General features: G+C 41.5%; 1 protein-coding gene across 2 annotated transcripts in view; it reads right to left on the bottom strand.

Moving 5' to 3' along the window:
- PRORP (protein only RNase P catalytic subunit) overlaps positions 1-18,862 on the bottom strand; it is a 103,444-nt gene that overhangs the window by 1,102 nt on the left and 83,480 nt on the right. For both annotated transcript variants that reach the window (XM_084874728.1, XM_084874727.1), the window contains 2 exons: positions 7,346-7,494; positions 3,369-3,564 (listed from right to left, as the gene is read on the bottom strand). In XM_084874728.1, the coding sequence (XP_084730854.1) occupies positions 3,369-3,564; positions 7,346-7,494 (345 nt within the window). The remainder of the gene's footprint in view (positions 1-3,368; positions 3,565-7,345; positions 7,495-18,862) is intronic.

The raw sequence follows: 18,862 nt of genomic DNA, 5'->3' as shown, positions 1-18,862 counted from the left end.
ATGGACATTACCCAGAACTACAGGAAAGTCGACTGACTGGAAATTCTACAACAAGAAGCAAGGAGAAAACCAGAAGGAAGCGCGGAGGAGCTGTAAAAGCCTAAGGTATCGAGACACGCGGCGCGCGGAGAGGACGGAGCCGGAGAGGAGGGAGGCCGAGTGCCTGGCTGGCGTTCCCTAGCGGGAAGGAGAGAAAAGCTCCGACTGTGCTGGGCCCAGCTCCAACTGCTCTGAACCCCAATTCTAGGCCAGACCCCGGGGACCCAGGCTCACACAGGGGGAGCTGGGCTGTAAGGCGGAACCCCGGGGGAGCTGCGAAAGGAGGTCCCGGCGGCGCGCACATTGCACGCAGAGAAGGGCCGGCCGGCTGTGCTGCAGGATTGCCCTGGTGGGAAGGAGACTGGGGCTCCAGACTGCTCTGAACGCCACCTCCAACTCCATTTCCAACTGAACTGAACCCCAATACCGGACTCATTGGGGGAGAGCATAGACAGTTTGGCAGCAGGCGAAAATCGAGGGCACCTTTCTCTCAGAGGCGCTTGCAACAAGTACTGAAGGACCCTAAGTCTCAGGAGTCGCATAGGGCGGGGCTGACAGAAGCCAAGGCTGTAGGCTCCACCCTGAAACCCCGCCCCATCAGGAAAGCTGCCTGCGAAAATACCTAAACCAAATAGATGACAAACGAAAGAAATGGAGGACAAAAAGCGACTGGATATAGAGTTCAAAACCACACTTATAAGGTTTTTCAAGAGTTTCCTAGAAAAGGCCGATAAAATAAATGAGACCTATGAAGATATGAAAAGGGGTCAACAAGAAATAAAGAATACATTGTCTGAAATAAAAAATATTATACAGAGTCCTAAAAACAGAATAGAAGATAGCAAGAATCAAATCAAAGATTTGGAACATAAAGAGCCAGAAGACACTCCTCTGCAGAAGCTAGAAGGCAAGAGAATCCAGAAAATTGAAGATGATGTAAGAAACCTCTGGGACAACTTCAAACGATCCAACATCAGAATTATGGGGGTCCCAGAAGATGAGAGAGAGCAAGATATCGAAAACATACTGAAAGAAATAGTGACAGGAAACTTCCCCCACCTGGTGAAAGAATTGGACTTACAAGTCCAGGAAGCACACAGAACTCCAAACAAAAGGAATCCAAAGAGGACCACACCAAGACAAATCATAATTAAGATTCCAAGAGCAAAAGACAAAGAGAGAATATTAAAAGCAGCAAGAGCTAAGCAGGTAGTTACCTATAAAGGAGCACCTATACGATTGTCAGCTGATTTCTCAACAGAAACCATGCAGGCCAGACGGGAATGGCAAGAAATATTCAAGGTGATGAATAGTAAGAACCTACAGCCAAAGATAATCTATCCAGCAAAGCTATCACTCAGATTCGAAGGTCAGATAAAGAGCTTCACTAATAAAAAAAGCTAAAGGAGTTCATCACCACCAAACCAGAATTATATGAATTGCTGAAGGGGATTCTTTCAGAAGAGAAAGTAAATAAAGATAAAAATTATGAACCACAAATACGTAACTATCAACAAGTGAATCTAAAAACCAAGGAAACTAAAAAAAAAAATCTGAGGGACAATATTAACTGTTGAATATAATAGAATCAGAGGTATGGAAGGGGAGTGAACTGATGATTCTTGGGGAAAAGGGGAGAGGGGGATGTGGGAAGAGACTGAATATAAACTGTGCACCTATGGATGAGGACAATGGGGGGTGGGGAAAGGGCAGAGGGTGGGGTGAGAAGGGGGGGGGGAAGGAACATTTGTAATAATTTGAACAATAAAAATTTATTAAAAAAAAACATCCTGTTTACATTTCCAATTATGTGTATACATATGTTTTATAGTTTGTATGATCAGGGATTGAAATAAGGCTATTACATTATGATTGGCTAAATTGCCTCTCAGTTCTCGAGCTTCCCTTTCCGTCTCCATTATTTTGGTCATTTTTTGTTGTTGAGGAAATAAGATCAGCTGTTCTATTAATTCTCAGACTTGATTATACTGATTGAATTTCTGTGGTATCACTTAATACTATATTTCCTATACATTTGTTTATTATATTTTTTGACTATTAAACCACATTTACCATTGGCTAGTGTATTTTTCTGTAATAACTCGCCTTTGGATTTTCTCCCTTTGCTTTCATACAAGAGACATTCTTGTATTTACAGGAATCTAAACTAGAATCAAAAGAGGATTCAATTGAAACCAACCCATAGAAGTGGATTAACCAGGAAAATGGAAAGTAGAAGTATGAAAAACCACAGGGATCAACAACTTTTAGTTATCCTATCTAATAAAAGAGTAATATGCAAATTGATTGTCACTCCACCACACAAGATGGCTGCCCCCATATGGTCAAAGATGGCCACCACAAGCTGGCCAGCACAGACCAGGCCTACAGGGAGGGCAGTTGTGGACAATCAGGCCAGCAGGGGAGGGCAGTTGGGAGGGACCAGGCCTGCAAGGGAGGGCAGTTGGGGGCAATCCAGCTTTCAGGGGAGGGCAGTTTGGGGGGATCCAGGCCTGCAGGGGAGGACTGTTGGGGGAAGGGGAAACCAGACCAGCAGCAGAAAGCAGTTAGGGGTGATGAGGCTGGCAGGTGAGGGCAGTTAGAGATAATTGGGTTGGCAGGGGAGGGTAGTTGGGGGGGACCTGCCCTACTCGGGAGGCCAGTTGGGGGCAACCAGGCTGGCAGGGGAGGGGAGTTAGGAGTGACCAGGCTAGCAGGGGAGGGCAGTTAGGGCAATTGGGCTGGCAGGGGAGCAGTTAGGCATCAATCAGACTGGCAGGGGAGTGGTTAGGGGGTGATCAGGCTGGCAGGCAGAAGCGATTAGGGGCAATCAGGAAAGCAGGCAGGCGAGCAGCTGGGAGCAAGCAGTCCTGGATTGTGAGAGAGATGTCCAACTGCCTGTTTAGGCCTGATCCTACTGGGATCAGGTCTAAAACGGGCAATTGGACATCCCTTGAGGGATCCCAGATTGGAGATGGTGCAGGCTGGGCTGAGAGACACCTCCTGACCCCGTGCACAAGTTTCATGCACTGGGCCTCTAGTTACAAATAAATAAGGAAATAAAAACCATGTATAAATATTTGTATTTGATAGCATTATTAGAGCCATAACTGATGACATCCCAGGTGTTTCCAATATGTCAATTAATGTAGGGTTGGCCTATAAGAACTTTTGCTCTAGCAGACTTTCTGTTTCTAGGAACTGGCTAATTTCAAATATCAAACTAAAACTCAGAAAAATAAAGCCCTTAGGGTTGCAACATTCTTTGCTGATGCCACATTCTTACTATGTACTTGACTCTGTTGACATGTACAGAACAGATGACATACCTGAAAAATTACTTTTGATCCTAGAAACCTATTAATAATTGCCAGTTGATGTCCCTGCTGCCACTTAAAGAACAGGCGTTGGGTCTTGGCATCAGGTAGACAGGCCTTATGGTCCCGCAGCAGATCTTTTGTGATAAACTTGCAGTGATTCCCTGAGTTCAGTGTGGCATACAGAAGGAACGGATCATCCTCTGAGCTGAGTCAGGCAAAAGAGAGAACATAATCAAGTACACCACTGAGAAGGCACAGGATAGCATTCTTCACCATGTTATTTATACTTTTCATTATTATTATTATTATTATTATTATTATTATTATTTTATTGTCTAAAATTTTACATATGTCTTCTTTTTCCCCAATTGACATTCCCCCACCCCTCAGCCATTCCCACCCTGGGCAAGCCCCCACCGCCCCAGTGTCTGTGTCCATTGGTTATGCTAATATTCATGCATACAAGTCCTTTAGTTGCTCTCTACCTGTCCCCCCTGCCATTTGTCTCTGCATCTACTCTTGTTCATCAAATTATGTTCCTTATTATATCCCACATATGAGAGAAATCATGTGATATTTATCTTTCTCCAACTGGTTTATTTAGCTTAGCATAATGCACTCCAGTTCCATCCATGCCGTTTGTTTTTTATTTCTTATTCTACTTTCCTCAGAGGTCCTCTGCATTTGTAACCAACATAATCTCAGAGATACTTAGGAACCATGTTAGCTGGTAGGCAACACTATCTAGAACACAGATGGGTAGTAAGGGGAAAGAAATGCTGCTTGGGACTCTTAATAGCTCAACTGTACTCTCCCACTAGCAGCAGCTTGCCAGGTTCACAGCTTGGCCTCTCCTGGGCACCTCCTAGCCCAACACAAGTAGCAGTCACCTGTAGATCACTCTGTAGCTCGTGCCAGGTGGCCCCAGGCAGGGAACAGGCGGTGGCTGACTTTGCACATCTCAGGAAGCCCCAGAGCCAGTGCATCCGGGGGACAGCTTCAGACCATATCAGATTACAGCTCTACCAAATCCATAAGCGATACACTCAAGAGCAGACTCAGTAAGCACTAAAGCAAGTCCTACTCCACAGGGATGTCTCCTGAACAGCAGCTCTTACACTGTAGTTACAGCTGATCTTCACAGCCAATTGGCCTGGGGGTCAATTCCTTTTGGAGAAGACAACTGCAATCAAGGCTCAACTACAACAAGACTGTACCACATAGGGGCACACCCTGTGAGTGGGAAAACTGAGCCCCTGGGCCCTATAGGACACCTAACTACACAAGGCTACTCTACCAATTCCAGGAGACATAGTAGCTCTACCTAATACATAGAAACAAACACAGGGAAACAGCCAAAATGCAGAGACAAAGAATCATGTCACAGATGAAAGAACAGAAGAAATCTCCAGAAAAATAACTGAATGAAATGGAAGCAAGCAAACTACTAGATACAGAGTTCAAAACAAACTAGATACAGAGTTCAAAACAATGGATGCTCAAGGAACTTAATCAGAGCTTCAAGGATCTCAGTGAGAAAGTCAAGGAACTTAGTGAGAATTTCAAGGATCTTAGAACATCAAAGGACCAAGTCAGAAATGAAGGCTGAGGAATAATTTACAGGGAATCAACAATAGAGATACAAAGAATCAAATCAGCAATTTGGAAACATGAGGAAGCAAAACACATCTAATCAGAAGAGCAAAAAATCCAAAGATATGAAGACAGTGTAAGGAGCCTCTGGGACAACTTCAAGCACACCAATATTTACATTATGGGGGTGCTGGAAGGCGAAGAGAGAGAACAAGATATTGAAAACCTATTTGAAAAAATAACGACAGAAAACTTACCCTACCTGGTGAAAGAAATAGACTTACAAGTCCAGGAAATACAGAGTCCCAAACAAGATGAACCCAAATAGATCCACACCAAGACACAGAATTAAAATGGCAAAGGTGAAAGACAAAGAGAGAATCTTAAAAGCAGAAGAAAAAAAAAAGAAAAAAAAAAAAAAAAAAAAAGGCAGTTAGTTACCTATAAGGGTGTGCCCATAAGACTATCAGCTGATTTCTCAACAGAAACTTTGCAGGCCTGAAGGAAGTGGCATGAAATATTTAAGTGATGAAAAGCAAAGATCTATAATTAAGATTACTCTCCCCAGCAAAGCAATCATTTAGAATTGAAGGTCAGATAAAGAGCTTCCCAGATAAGAAAAAGCGAAAGGAGTTCATCACCAAACCATCATTACAAGAAACGTTAGAGTCTTCTTTAAGAAAAAGAAGAAGAAAAAAAAACATTATGAACAACAAAATGGCAATAAATACATATCTATCAACAAATGAATCTAGCCGGGACCGGTTTGGCTCAATGGATAGAGCGTCGGCTTGGGGACTGAGGGGCCCCGGGTTCGATTCCGGTCAGGGGCATGTGCCTTGGTTGCAGGCATATCCCCAAGAGGCAGCTGATCGATGACTCTCTCTCATCGATGTTTCTAACTCTGTATCTCTCTCCCTTTCTCTCTGTACAAAATCAATAAAATATATTTAAAAAAAAACAAAAAACAAAAAAAAAACAAATGAATCTAAAAATCAAAATAAATGAACAAATAATCTAATGAACAAAATAAATTGGTGAATAAAATAGAATCAGGGGCATGGAAACATGAAACAGATTGAGAATCAGAGGGAAGGCAGGGTGAGAATAGAGTAACTAAAGAACTTATATGCATATATGCATTACCCATGGACATAGACAATAGGGTGGTGAAGGCTTAAGGTGGAATGGGATTGGGTGGAGGAGGGCGATGGGGGGAAACTTAAGAGGGGGCAAGGACATCTGTAATACTCTCAACAATAAAGATATTTTAAAAAAGAAGAAAGATCAGGCAGCACATTTAAAAATATTTCTAATAAAAGTTATAAAAATAAGAACAGAATAAATGGTTTGAGGAATACTGACATATTTTTAAGTTATCACATACAATCTAATGAAACCTAGACTTGGGGCTGAGGCACACACATTATCCATGCAAAGTTAGAAATAAACTTTGTAGCATATAGTATGAAAAATGAAATGCAAGTTAAAGTTCATTTATCCTGCTGGGGATCTGTGCTCCTTCTGATTAACTTCTTCTCGCTTTATGGACACTGTTCATATTGTTGTTGACCATGTTTTCCATATTCCTTTGGCTTCCTGAGAAGCTGTAGCCCATAGTAACATTTCTGTAATATTCAGAATAACAGCCAGGCCCTTTGCTTATTTACCCTGAGTTCCTTTGCAATGTGGTCCTTGCCTTCTCTCTGACCCTAGAACTTACCATTTCCCTCTTGCGGCTACAGCCATCTATACTGGCCTGCTTGCCTTCCTCACACCAAACTCATTCTTGCTTTTTGAACACTTGATGTTCCCTGTACCAGGTATGCTCTTCCCATCACCCCTTCCCCTTTCTCAAATGACTCACTGATTCCCTTCAGAATTGCCCCCTCCCAAAGGCCTTTCCTAACTATTGCACACCCTATCTGCTGACCTACCCTTAACTAATTCTTCCTATCTACTTATTCTGCTTTAGTCTTCATAGCAATGACCCTGGAATTATATAACTCATTTACCTGTTATAAGTCATACAACATCAGAGACTTGTTGGTCTTGTTCTCTCCTCCAAGAACACAGAAAGTGCTCATATTTGTAAGGTATTTGTTAAATGATCTCTTTAGGACCTTATAGCATGCATTCTGTGTAATAATCTCACTTCTGACTATATCTTTCTCCCATTCTTCCTTTATCCTGATTCCTTAGTCTAACCTAGTTAAATTTATTCTGCTGTAGAAACTATTTTCGTAAGCTGCCTCAAATCTTTTTTTTTTTTTTTTGAATGAGACTGAGTATACATACATATACACTTTAAAAAATGGGAAGAAAAAAAATAGATAATTAACAAACAGATGACAGGAGCCTGGTGTATTTCAATTATTACCTTCAGTACTTACATGTTGTCAGCGAAGAAACAGCTGGCTTGCTTTTGCACCTTTTCCATCTCATCCTTTCTCCACCGAGCACTCTGGACTGTCATGTGTTTCCGGCCCAGAACCAGCACTCGAAGATTAGCCTTCGCTAGCTGAGCGACCACTTTCAAGAGCTAAAAAACACAAAGCCAGCCCCAAGAGGGTCAAGGGAAGAAGAATCTCAAGTAAGTGGAGTGATTCTTCCTGCTGATAATCTCAATAGTGAAACACTTTTTTTTTGTAAGGGATAAGAAAACAACGTCCATCTTTTTAAATCTGAGGAAAATGCTTCTTTTTAACAAATTAATGTCTAACACCTGCCTAATGATCAGGTTCCATTGGAGCCAGGTTGTTGTGTTTTTAAATAAGCATAAACTAGATTTGTTTTTAAACTGTGTTCCCTGGAGTCCACTGGGATAGACAGGGAGGCCAAGGAGGATGGGTTTGGTTCCTACATACTCCGAACCCCGTACCAACCAAAACAGCACAGCTTTTGCAATTAACATAATAGCATTCTACGTAAGTTTTCATTCAAATAAAGGGTTCTGCTTCTTACTTTAAAAGTTAGTAAGTAGCTAGACTAGATAGTGACTTTTCAGCCAACCTTTCCATGTCATGCTTCTGCTGATACTGTTACCTTTCGTTGAAATTATTTTTCTCCCAAAGGAATGTTAATGTCCTCTTCCATCTTCTAGCCCATTTTCCAGTCAAAGAATTTACCCCCATTCTTTTCATTCCCCACATGTCTTGTGTGCACATGAACTCCTCTTAAAAGCCTAGACTTGGATTTTTAGTAAATCTAGTACTTTGGTGAGCTTGCCTATAGTCAGTCCTTCATTAAGGAAAAGTCTGAAAATTACTTTCATGTACAACCTATTAAACTAAGTTACTATATTAAATAAAATATATTGGAAAATTATAATTTATGTTATATAACAGTGTGTTAGAAATATGAAAGTTCTTTAATTTGTAAGAGTTGCTGGGCCTTCGAAAGTCACAAATTCAAAGTCATTAAAGAAATGCTTAATTTTCTTGGGTCTTGGTTGGAAAAGACACTGATTTTATTCTAGCTTCCATTTACTCATAATTTCTTCCCATGTAGATTTTCAGGATATTACTTAAAATTCTTTAATCAATAACATTTCATTCATTTATTTGGTCAGTTGTCAAATATTGCTTTAATATTTGCTATGTCTAATATCCATGAAGACTGTCTGACAATCAAATAGTGAATTAGCATGGGTAGAATTTTTAAATTGCTGTTTAGTGCTTTGGATTTATATTGTGTGTTTTTTGTCCATTCTACTTTTCTTATTATTTTAGGAAACAGTAGTTGGTTTTACTATTATTAATTCTAGAATAACTGATAATAAATTACTAATTCTAGAGCTAGGAGACAGAATAAACACAATTTGCCTATTGAATGTGAGTTAATAAACAAGCAGAGAAGTATACCAAGACTAGTAAAAGCTTCACAACCATTAAAATATAATTATTTTCTTCCAAGCTAGGGATAATCGCTTCTGCGCTCATTCAACAGTTATCTCCTTGGCCTCTCTATGTATAAGGCACACGGTAGGTATCATAGCCTACACAATTTTAAAAGACACAGTCTCTACCTTTAGTGAGAAAGTACCTAATAATTTTCTTACCCAACAACCAAGCCTAGGAAAATATATATATGCTGACTCCACATATATGGAAAGTTTACTAAACATTTTCTGATTAGCCAAAACCGGTTTGGCTCAGTGGATAGAGCGTCGGCCTGCGGACTGAAAGGTCGCAGGTTCGATTCCGGTCAAGGCATGTACCTTGGTTGCGGGCACATCCCCAGTGGGGGCAGTGCAAGAGGCAGCTGGCTGATGTTTCTCTCTCATCGACATTTCTAACTCTCTATCACTCTCAATTCCTCTCTGTGTAAAATCAATAAAATATATATTTAAAAAAATTTTCTGATTAACTGAAGAATATGTACATATCTTTAAAAAAAATATATTTTATTGATTTTTTTACAGAGAGGAAAGGAGAGGGACAGAGAGCTAGAAACATCGATGAAAGAGAAACATCGACCAGCTGTGTCCTGCACACCTCCTACGGGGAATGTGCCCGCAACCAAGGTACATGCCCTTGACCGGAATCGAACCTGGGACCCTTCAGTCCGCAGATTGATGCTCTATCCACTGAGCCAAACCAGTTTCGGCTGTACATATCTATTTTTATCCAGCATAAAAGTAGCTTAATTTGAAAACTTGCAAAATATAGAAGGAAGACAGAAGCGAACACTTGTACCTCACTACCCAAAGAGTGCTAATGTATACAGTGTGGGGCAAAAGTGCATTTACAGTTGTGAGTACATGAAGCACAGAGTTTGCTTGTGTACTATTATTTATTAATTATTGTACTGGTTTCCATACAAATTAGTGTAAACCTACACTTGCCCATTCCTGTATATATACATCAAGTGTATATATTACTATATTTATGTTATGGCATTAAATATACTCCCATAGTGACAGAAAACAAAATTATATATAGATACATATTTTTAAATCCTCACCTGAGGATATGTTTTCATTGATTTTTAGGCAGGGGGAGAGAAAGAGAGATATAGGTTGCCTCTCATACATGCCCCTGCCAGGATTGAGCCAGCAACCTAGGTATATGCCCCCAGACTGGGAATCAAACATGCAGTCTTTTGGTGATGATGCTGCAACCAACTAAGCCACATGGCCAGGACCATTCTTTATAATATAAACTAAAAGGTATAACAAAGAAAGTAGCTGCTGGCAAGTAATAATCACTTAATTCTAGGTAATAAGTATTAATTCAAAGTTAATTCACTAGAATATTAGGTTCAGGGGGTATGGATTGGAGAGAGAAAATATGAACACAAACTGTCTTCAATTTCTATTTGAAAACGGCTTTACTGAGATACAATTCATCCTCCCTATATAATAAAAGGCTAATATGCAAATTGTCCCCCCCGGGTGGGAGTTCAACTGACGGAGAGTTAGGTGTGCGCTGACTACCAGGGAGCAGTGCAGAACATGGCAGGCGTCGGCAATGTGGCATTGGCAGCGAGCGGATGGAGGTGCTGCTGGCCCCGATAAGCCCCGATGAGAGCAGGACCATGGTGTGATGGAGGAACAGGTGAGTGGGCAGCACAAGGGGGTGTGAGCTGATCGCCCTGCAGATAATGACCAGCAGTGGCGATGGGGGGGCATGGCCGCTGCCTGGCTCCCAGGTGCTGAGGGAACTGAGCCGGTGGGCCTGGCCCTGACTGATCGCCCTGCAGGCGGGATGGTGGAGCAGGTGAGGGGCAGTACCAGGCCATGGTGGGGTGCCAGGCGGGGCTGTGGGGCTGCAAGGCTGGGGGTGCAAGCTGAGACTGCAAAGCTGGGAATGTGAGCTGGAGCCTGATCCCCACAGGCCACCCCAAGGAGCCCCACCCATGCATGAATTTGTGCACCAGGACTCCAGCCTATTCTATATAAAAGGGTAATAAGCAAATTGACCCTAACGGTGGAACGACCAGAACAACTGCTCTACCAGTCACTATGAGGCACACTGACCACCTCTCGGGTCCCTTTCCCCGGCTGGCAGGCATCCATCGTCCGATGGCAAATGGGGATCAGGGGGTGGGTGGTGGAGGATGCGGGCAGCACCAGGACAAGGCCCCTGCCCTGCCAGTCACCCTACACACAGAGGGCAACCGTGGTGGGGGTGGGGCCAACAAGTGGGCGGGAAAGGACGACCTCTCAGTCCCTTCCCTGGCCAGCAGGTTCTGATTGCCTGATGCCTGCAGCCAGCCAGGGAAGATGGCCTTTTTCATAGGCCAGGCCTAGGGACTATACCTGTGCACGAATTTTGTGTGCTGGGCTTCTAATATACATATAAAAGCCAAGCAACCGGAATGAACAGTCACTATGACACGTACTGTAGCAGCCAACTGGCCCGATGGGGGCAGGGCCAGCTGGCCAACCTCCCCACCACTGGCTGGCCCCGATCAGGGTGAGCCAGCCAGACCCCACCCGTGCACTAATTTGTGCACTGGGCCTCTAGTAAAAATAAATTTTAATTACGTTTTACGTAATGTGTATTTTAACATAATAAAACTTTTTATTATAGAAATTAAAAAAATAAAGAGGCAGAACAGCACAATGTGCCCATCACCCAGCTTTATAAGAACAATCAGCTCATGGGCAGTTCAATTTATCTGCTTCACCTCCCACTTCTGCCTCTTAGATTATTTGGACATAAGGGCTCTAAAAACAAGCATAATACATTATCACATGTAAAAAATTAACAATAATTCCTTAATATAAAATATGCAGTGTTTATATTTCTGAGTCATATTTTTTTTTTGTATTTTCTTTTTTAAATCAGGATCTAAAAAGCTCCATACACTTTAATTTCTTGATTGCAGTTAAAGAAATGTAGCTGTCTTAAGGAAAGGAATTTCATAGAATTTTAGACTTTTGCCAACAGCAACTCTATGATATTAGGTAAAACATTCTCCAGTCCTCTCTATTTCTTTTAAAGTGGTAGTTGGATCTAGAGACTTTATGAGATTCAAGGGTTTTTTTTTTTGGTTGGTGTCTGTGCATTTAAAATTGTGGCCCCAATAAAGTAAAAAGGTCAGTTCAATCATCAAAAATTAATGAGAACTGCCCTAGCCAGTGTGGCTCAGTTGGTTAGTGCCATCCCAAGCCAAAGGGTCTTGGGTTTAATCCCGGAGTACAGAAGGCAACCGATTGATGTCTGTCTATCTATCTATCTATCTATCTATCTATCTATCTATCCATCCATCCACCCACCCATCCATCCTCTGTCTCTCTCTCTCTCTCTCTCTCTCTCTCTCTCTCTCTCTCTCTCTCTGTCTCCCCCCCACCCCCCACCCCCTGCCCTCCTTTTCTTCTCTCTCTCTTCCTCTTTCTAGAATCAATAAAAACATATCCTAGGGTGAGGATTAAAAAAAAAGATTAAAAAAAATAACAAGAACCTTCTCTGTCAGTCACTAGGCAGGGGGTACTGATGATACAGATGTAAAGACACATTTATTCCTAACTTCCATGATTGTAACATAATGCAGTGTTAAGAGGGAGCACAAAGGATGGGCACTTAAATCAGACTGGGGCTGGGAAGGTGGTCAGAGAAGTCTCCACAGAGGAAGAGACAGCTGAGTTGAGTATCAGATGAATTATCCAGATAAGGAGGGGGAGTTTCCAAGGACAAGGAGCAGCACGTTGTAGGTGGGGAATACAGGAACTGCAAGCGGTCAAATGTGGGTGTAAGAGGGTGGCATGCATGAGCAGTGGCAGAAAGAAGGCTGGAAAATGAATGTAGGGGGTCAGATCACAGGCATCCTTATAAGCTGTAATGAGTCTTTTACCACCTGGAAGTAATGGGGAAAGCAAAGTATTTAAAATAGGAGCATGACATGACTATCAATTTAGAGATCAAAATTGTGGATTGCGATAGGGAGGTCAAGCAGGGGCTTCTGCAGTAATTCAGGTAAGATAATGAATGAGAACTGAGACATCAGCAGTAAAAATGGAGAGAAGAGAGCCCTCTGAGTAAAGCAGAGCTAAACAGACTCAGTCACTGACCGGATATGGGAAATAAGGAAAGGGATAAACCAAGGAAGACTTAGAGAGCTGGATAGATGATGGTAGCAAGACAAGGCCTCTGAGAGGGGAGCTGGTGATGTCTCCAGGTGGGAGATGTTCAGGGGGCAGCCAGTTATGTGACTCTACCATTTAGGAGAGGGCTTTGGGCTGCAGATAAAGATTTGGAGTCATCAGGGAACATGCAATGGTAGGAACCATTAGCAAGTAGATGAGGCACAATAGGATACGATTCAAACTTAGAAGGAAGAAAGCTGAGGATGAAACCTGAGAAATACTATTACTTAAAAGAGAGAATGATTTTTTTAAATTAAATTTATTGGGGTGACATTAGTTTAAATATATATGTTTCAAGTGTACAATTCTATGATACATCATCTGTATATAGAGTGATTTTAAAAAAAGCCATTAGTGGAAGCTGAGGAATGGCCACAGGGATAGAAAAAGAATGAAGAGGCAGTGGTCTCTTGGAAAGATTATAAGGAACAGTTCAAGAAGGAAGGAGAGGCTAAGTATATCAGTACTACAGAGACACCAAAATGTGGCCTACAACCTGGAGGAGTCATTTCGATGGTGCTGTGGTGGGGGGCAGGACTGAGATTTCAGTTGGTTCCCTAAACTCTATATGTATAAGGTTGCAGTCTGTCCAGAGACACTGTCTTACAAGCATGGCTCTATTTGGCTTACTGAAAATAACAAATTATGCTTTCCATTTCAGTGGTGTGGCCTCTTCAAAATCTCCCACCTCCCAGAAGCTGTAGGTGAAGAGAGAAGTTTTTTTTTGTTTTTTTTTTTTTAGAGATGGAAGAGACTTGAGGATATTTGTATCAGAAAAAGCCAGTTGCAAGGTAGATGCTGAAGACACAGGCATAGAAGAAATAATTGTTGGAACAAGGTTCTGAGAAAGCAGATGGGGGTGGGAGGGAGTCTAGAAAACTGGGGGGGAAATCACCTCTTGCACTGAGATGGATTTGAGCATAGACACGTTGGTTTGATTGTGTGTTGCTGCATGTGGGGAGTGTTGACATATGAGGTCGTTCCTCTTGATATCTCCCTATTTTCTGTGCAGATCAGGAGCTGAGTCATGGGCAGGATGGTGGAGAAGGGAGGAGCAGGGCAGTGGTGCAGGTCAAATATAGCTGGTGTGAGACTGAGTGTGGGAGCCCAATGCAGGCTAGGAGTGGAGGCTAGGAGTGACTAGAGACAAGCAGTAATCGGCAAAATTAGGAGATTTATAGTATTCAGTGCCCTGGCTGCAGAGGGAGAGGGCCAGTGTGGATAATGATTGCCCGTCGTACTTTGTTAACATCTCTGGTCAAAGGCACTTTTAGGTGGAACCATACTTGAAACATCAGTCTTCTAATATTCTTCTCCCTATCTACTATTAGAGACACCATTCCAAATTTATATATCAGTACAGGATCTGTGGTTTTGGATTATGGCTTGAGTCAGGAATTCCAAATTCCTGTTTTATTTATTTGCTCAGATGTTTTTATTTATAAAATGTGAATAAGGTACTCTTTCACTATCTTTTTTTTTTTAATATATATTTTATTGATTTTTCACAGAGAGGAAGAGAGAGGGATAGAGAGTTAGAAACATCAATGAGAGAGAATCATCGATCAGCTGCCTCTTGCACAGCCCCCACTGGGGACGTGCCCGCAACCAAGGTACATGCCCTTGCCCGGAATCGAACCCGGGACCTTTCAGTCCGCAGACCGACGCTCTATCCACTGAGCCAAACCGGTCTCGGCACTCTTTCACTATCTTTAACATTGTTATTATTTATCCACAAGTCATTGTCATCAAAAAACGTAAAATGTCAACACTCAATACCATTTCTATATGAAATGAGCTGTGGAGAAAGGATCTCAAAACCACCTGATTTCAGGGGAGGCTCTCTCTAGCAGTCTCCTTCTTTGAAAGACTTTAGGGAAGAAACTAGGGGCTTATTTGATAAGGTGGTCCCAGGAGGCCGCATGTTATTTATAAACTTAAAATTCCATAAAAAAACAGGAGAAACTTTTAAAATCAGCACAAATAGCCTAGATACTGTTTCAGCATAAAAGAATTTAATAATTAAAGTAACTTATTTGGATGCAGTTTAATTTCCACTTTCAAAAGCTTATTAAAAAATTTCCCCAAGGGTTCTAGATCCAGTCCATGTACAGCGACAAACTATTTTTCTTTCTTTCTTCTTCTTCTTTTTTTTTTTTTTAATATATTTTATTGATTTTTTACAGAGAGGAAGAGAGAGGAATAGAGAGTTAGAAACATCAATGAGAGAGAACCATCGATCAGCTGCCTCTTGCACCCCCCACACTGGGGACGTGCCCGCAACCAAGGTACATGCCCTTGACTGGAATCGAACCTGGGACCTTTCAGTCTGCAGGCCGAAGGTCTATCCACTGAGCCAAACCAGTTTCGGCTGCGACAAACTATTTCTAATACCAGCTACACACCTGTTTGGGAAACTAAAGCCAGGAAATATTGGCTTTTTATGGTATTGCTTCACTGAAGACAACCTCACAATAACTTGGGGTTGAACTGGGGTGGAGGGTGGGGGTGTTTTCTGTTTGAGTCTGGCTGAATTTCAGGATATGACGAATTAAGTCAAAGGCAGACAGAAAGCAAGAAAAGTAAACAAAGATTCTATGGGTCCTTTTCTTTCACGTGCATTAAACAATTTTGAATATTATTTCCCACAAACTAAGTGAACATAAAACCACATTAGGACACACACAGTGACTGATGAACTCTATGGAGGCAGTGTTCTCAGACTGAGAAGACCACAAACACAGTGTTTATAACTGATGCACTGTGTTCTCCACAGCAGAAAACAAACAAGGTAAGTCATCACTTAAACTAGAACAATGGAGTTTTCTTCTTGTTTCTATGCTCTTACTGTCTGCAGGTAGCCTAATTTCAAGTTCCATTCCCTTCCTATCATTTCCCTCTTAAGTTTTGTGAAGAGAATCCCTGTCCCAGAGAGAGTCTATAAGTGACTGCTATATTCAATGTTTTTCTAAAAATGCCACCAAGGAAGAAAGTGTGGGAAACCCAGTCAAGTTGTGGCTTGAAGCTGCTCATCATGTTTTCATTTGCCTGCTACTCACTGGTGCTGTCTCAGCCTCAGCTCTACCTTTGGTAGTTGTTGTTGCTTGCAGACAGAGAGAGATATAATATATCACTGTTTTTTTGAAAGGAAGATTAGTGATATTTCATTGCTGGAATTGTTAAATAGCCAAATAGCACGTAAGACACAGATTAGCACTTGAGAAAATTAGAAGAGGAAAGGAAGTGTTTTAGAGAACTAGCAGCAGCTTGGTGAGGAGGGACAGAGAAGCTTTCAGTGGTGGTATTGGAGGAGAGGAAGCTTCCTAAGGCGGGAGGTGTGATTCCAGGGAGGAGACGCTGAGGCTGAGCTGGGGTCTTGCTCCCATCTTTGGGATCATGAGCTTTGAGCACAATAAAATTTCAAACTCTGATGACTGACTGACTCTACTAGTATAAAGCTATTTGAATCTCTTCAAAGAAAGTATACACACAGAACACTATTACTTTATTATTATGTCATAAATGATTCCACTGATTTACATTAGACTCACCATGTCCTATATCCTGCCTTCGTCAGTCTTTGGTATTTTAGGGAGATTTCAATGATATCATGTTGTCCTTAGTCAATGAAACAATTCTTCGGAGGAAGAGAAATGCCCTTCCTGTCCTGGGAACATCCTGCCAAGTGTGGGATGTGCTTCCTGCGCACCAGGTCCTCTTCCATGCGATTAGCACCCACACAGTCCTCCAGCTCCTTGTTGGCCTGGATGGATTTCCCCAGCCAGTTGAGAGTCAGAGCTATCAAAAAGACTGAAGATTTGTCTCCTGACTCATAGTGTGACTTTTCTCCAAACATTTACATGCATTCTTTGGTCTTTTTAGTTTCTTTATGACATTTCTGTTTCCTTTATCACTGAGAGACAGGAAAGGATATTTTGAGGACTCAAAATGAAATGTAGAAAGATTAAATTAACTTATTTGGATGCAGTTTAATTTCCACTTTCAAAAGCTTATTAAAATTTTTTCCCTAGGGTTCTAGACCATGTACTGCGACTAACTTGTTCACACTGGGAAAGTATACACACACTTTCAGGCTCATAAAACACCATTTAGTGATTAGAGGGAAAGAATATGATGAGCATGGCTCTGGACACTTAAGAATTTATGCAGCCTCTCCATGGCCGCACTGATCCACATGTCTTTTGTCTTGGTACAGAGCCACACACATTGTACACTATGGCTATTGATTTCGTTTTCTGGAATAATCCTGTCAGTTAAAATATATATAAAAGACCTAGGTATATAAAAGATACCTTGAACATTTCCAGTTAATGTCCCAAGTCATTTATACAGCCCTGCGGTGGCAGGGTTCATACAGTAAAAAAACTGAATAGAGACATAAAAAAGACTTTTTCAATTTGTATTTATTTTTTAATAGTATAGCAATAGTAAGTGAGCTCAAGCTTTGGCATCAGGCTGCCTGTGTTCAAATTCTGATTCCTCTATGTCAGAACCATGTGACCTTGGGAAAGTTACATTTCCTCTTTGGGCCTCTGTTCCATCAGTGCTAAACTGAGAAACAGTACAAATTAAGTTATTATGAGGATTAACTTAAATGAACATGAATGCAAAGCACATGGAAAAATACTCAATAAACCTGGGCTATTATTAGACAGTACAGCCTTGACTAAGTAATTTAGATCTTCCTAGCCCCACTATATTTTCACCACCACCCCCAAAAGAAAGAGATTCTTTTGGATTATCACAGACTTGAGAGTGATTTTTATGTTAATCTTTCTGTCAACACTTGTGAAGAGTAAAACATAAACTTTCAGATTAAAAAGACAAAAGGAACACATGCATCTAATCCCACTGAAATCCCACTAAAACTATACTACAGAGTCTTTCTAAAATGATAAACCCATAAAAACTTGGAGGGCAAGATGGGAGGCAATAGCAATAATATGGATGCTCAAAAGGCAGATAGACAAGTCGCTACTTGACCTTGCAGATCCAACAGCCAGATTTGGAGAAGAACAAGCTTCAAACCAATCCAATTTCTCAAAAGACTCCAGAACTGGAAGCAAAGGTGTGAGGCTAAATTGGAGGAGTTTGGCTTAAATGAGGAGAACTGACAGGATTCAGTTGAAGCTATTGAAAGCTATTGAAGAAGCATTTGATTCCCATCCATATTGTTTCTGCTGGGGTGCTAGAGGGAAGTCTAAAAGCTCATTACTTGGATGTGGTAAATCAGAGGGTCCCTGGGCTGAAGTACCAAACACATATGACAGTGTGAATATCACACTGGAAACAGGAAGTATGTGAATGTATGCATACTGAATGCAGAAGGAGAGAAACCCAGACCCCTTTCTTTCCTTACTTGGCTCTCAGAACAGTCACAGGCAGTAAGGCCTTTACCCTGCAGCCAAGAGACTGAAAACTTTCCTTTGGGGAATCTGATCAGCAAAAGAGAAAAAATCCTAAAGATTCTGAATATGGGGAATTTCCCAACAAATGGCCCATCCATATCACGCTCTTGAAGCTTCCAATGAGCTCTTCAGATCATGTTTAATCAGACACAGAGAGCAAAGATTTACCACACAGCTGTGGAGAGTGTAAAACAAGGAAAAACAGAGAAGTGAGAGAGCAAAGACTGTAAAAGGAGAAGGCAAAACCCACAAAAACCTCACATTAAAATCCTATAAAATACATAATGCATTCATGAACAGATTAAAAAAAAATTTTTTTTTTTAAATTGATTTCAGAGAGGAAGGGAAAGGAAGAGAGAGAAATATCAACGAGAAAAAGGAATCATTGA

Source organism: Pipistrellus hanaki (assembly GCF_964339955.1).
Source record: "Pipistrellus hanaki genome assembly, chromosome: 1".
NCBI lineage: Eukaryota > Metazoa > Chordata > Mammalia > Chiroptera > Vespertilionidae > Pipistrellus > Pipistrellus hanaki.
The sequence above is the reverse complement of the archived record's forward strand: the minus strand, read 5'-3'. Positions and strand labels throughout refer to the sequence as shown.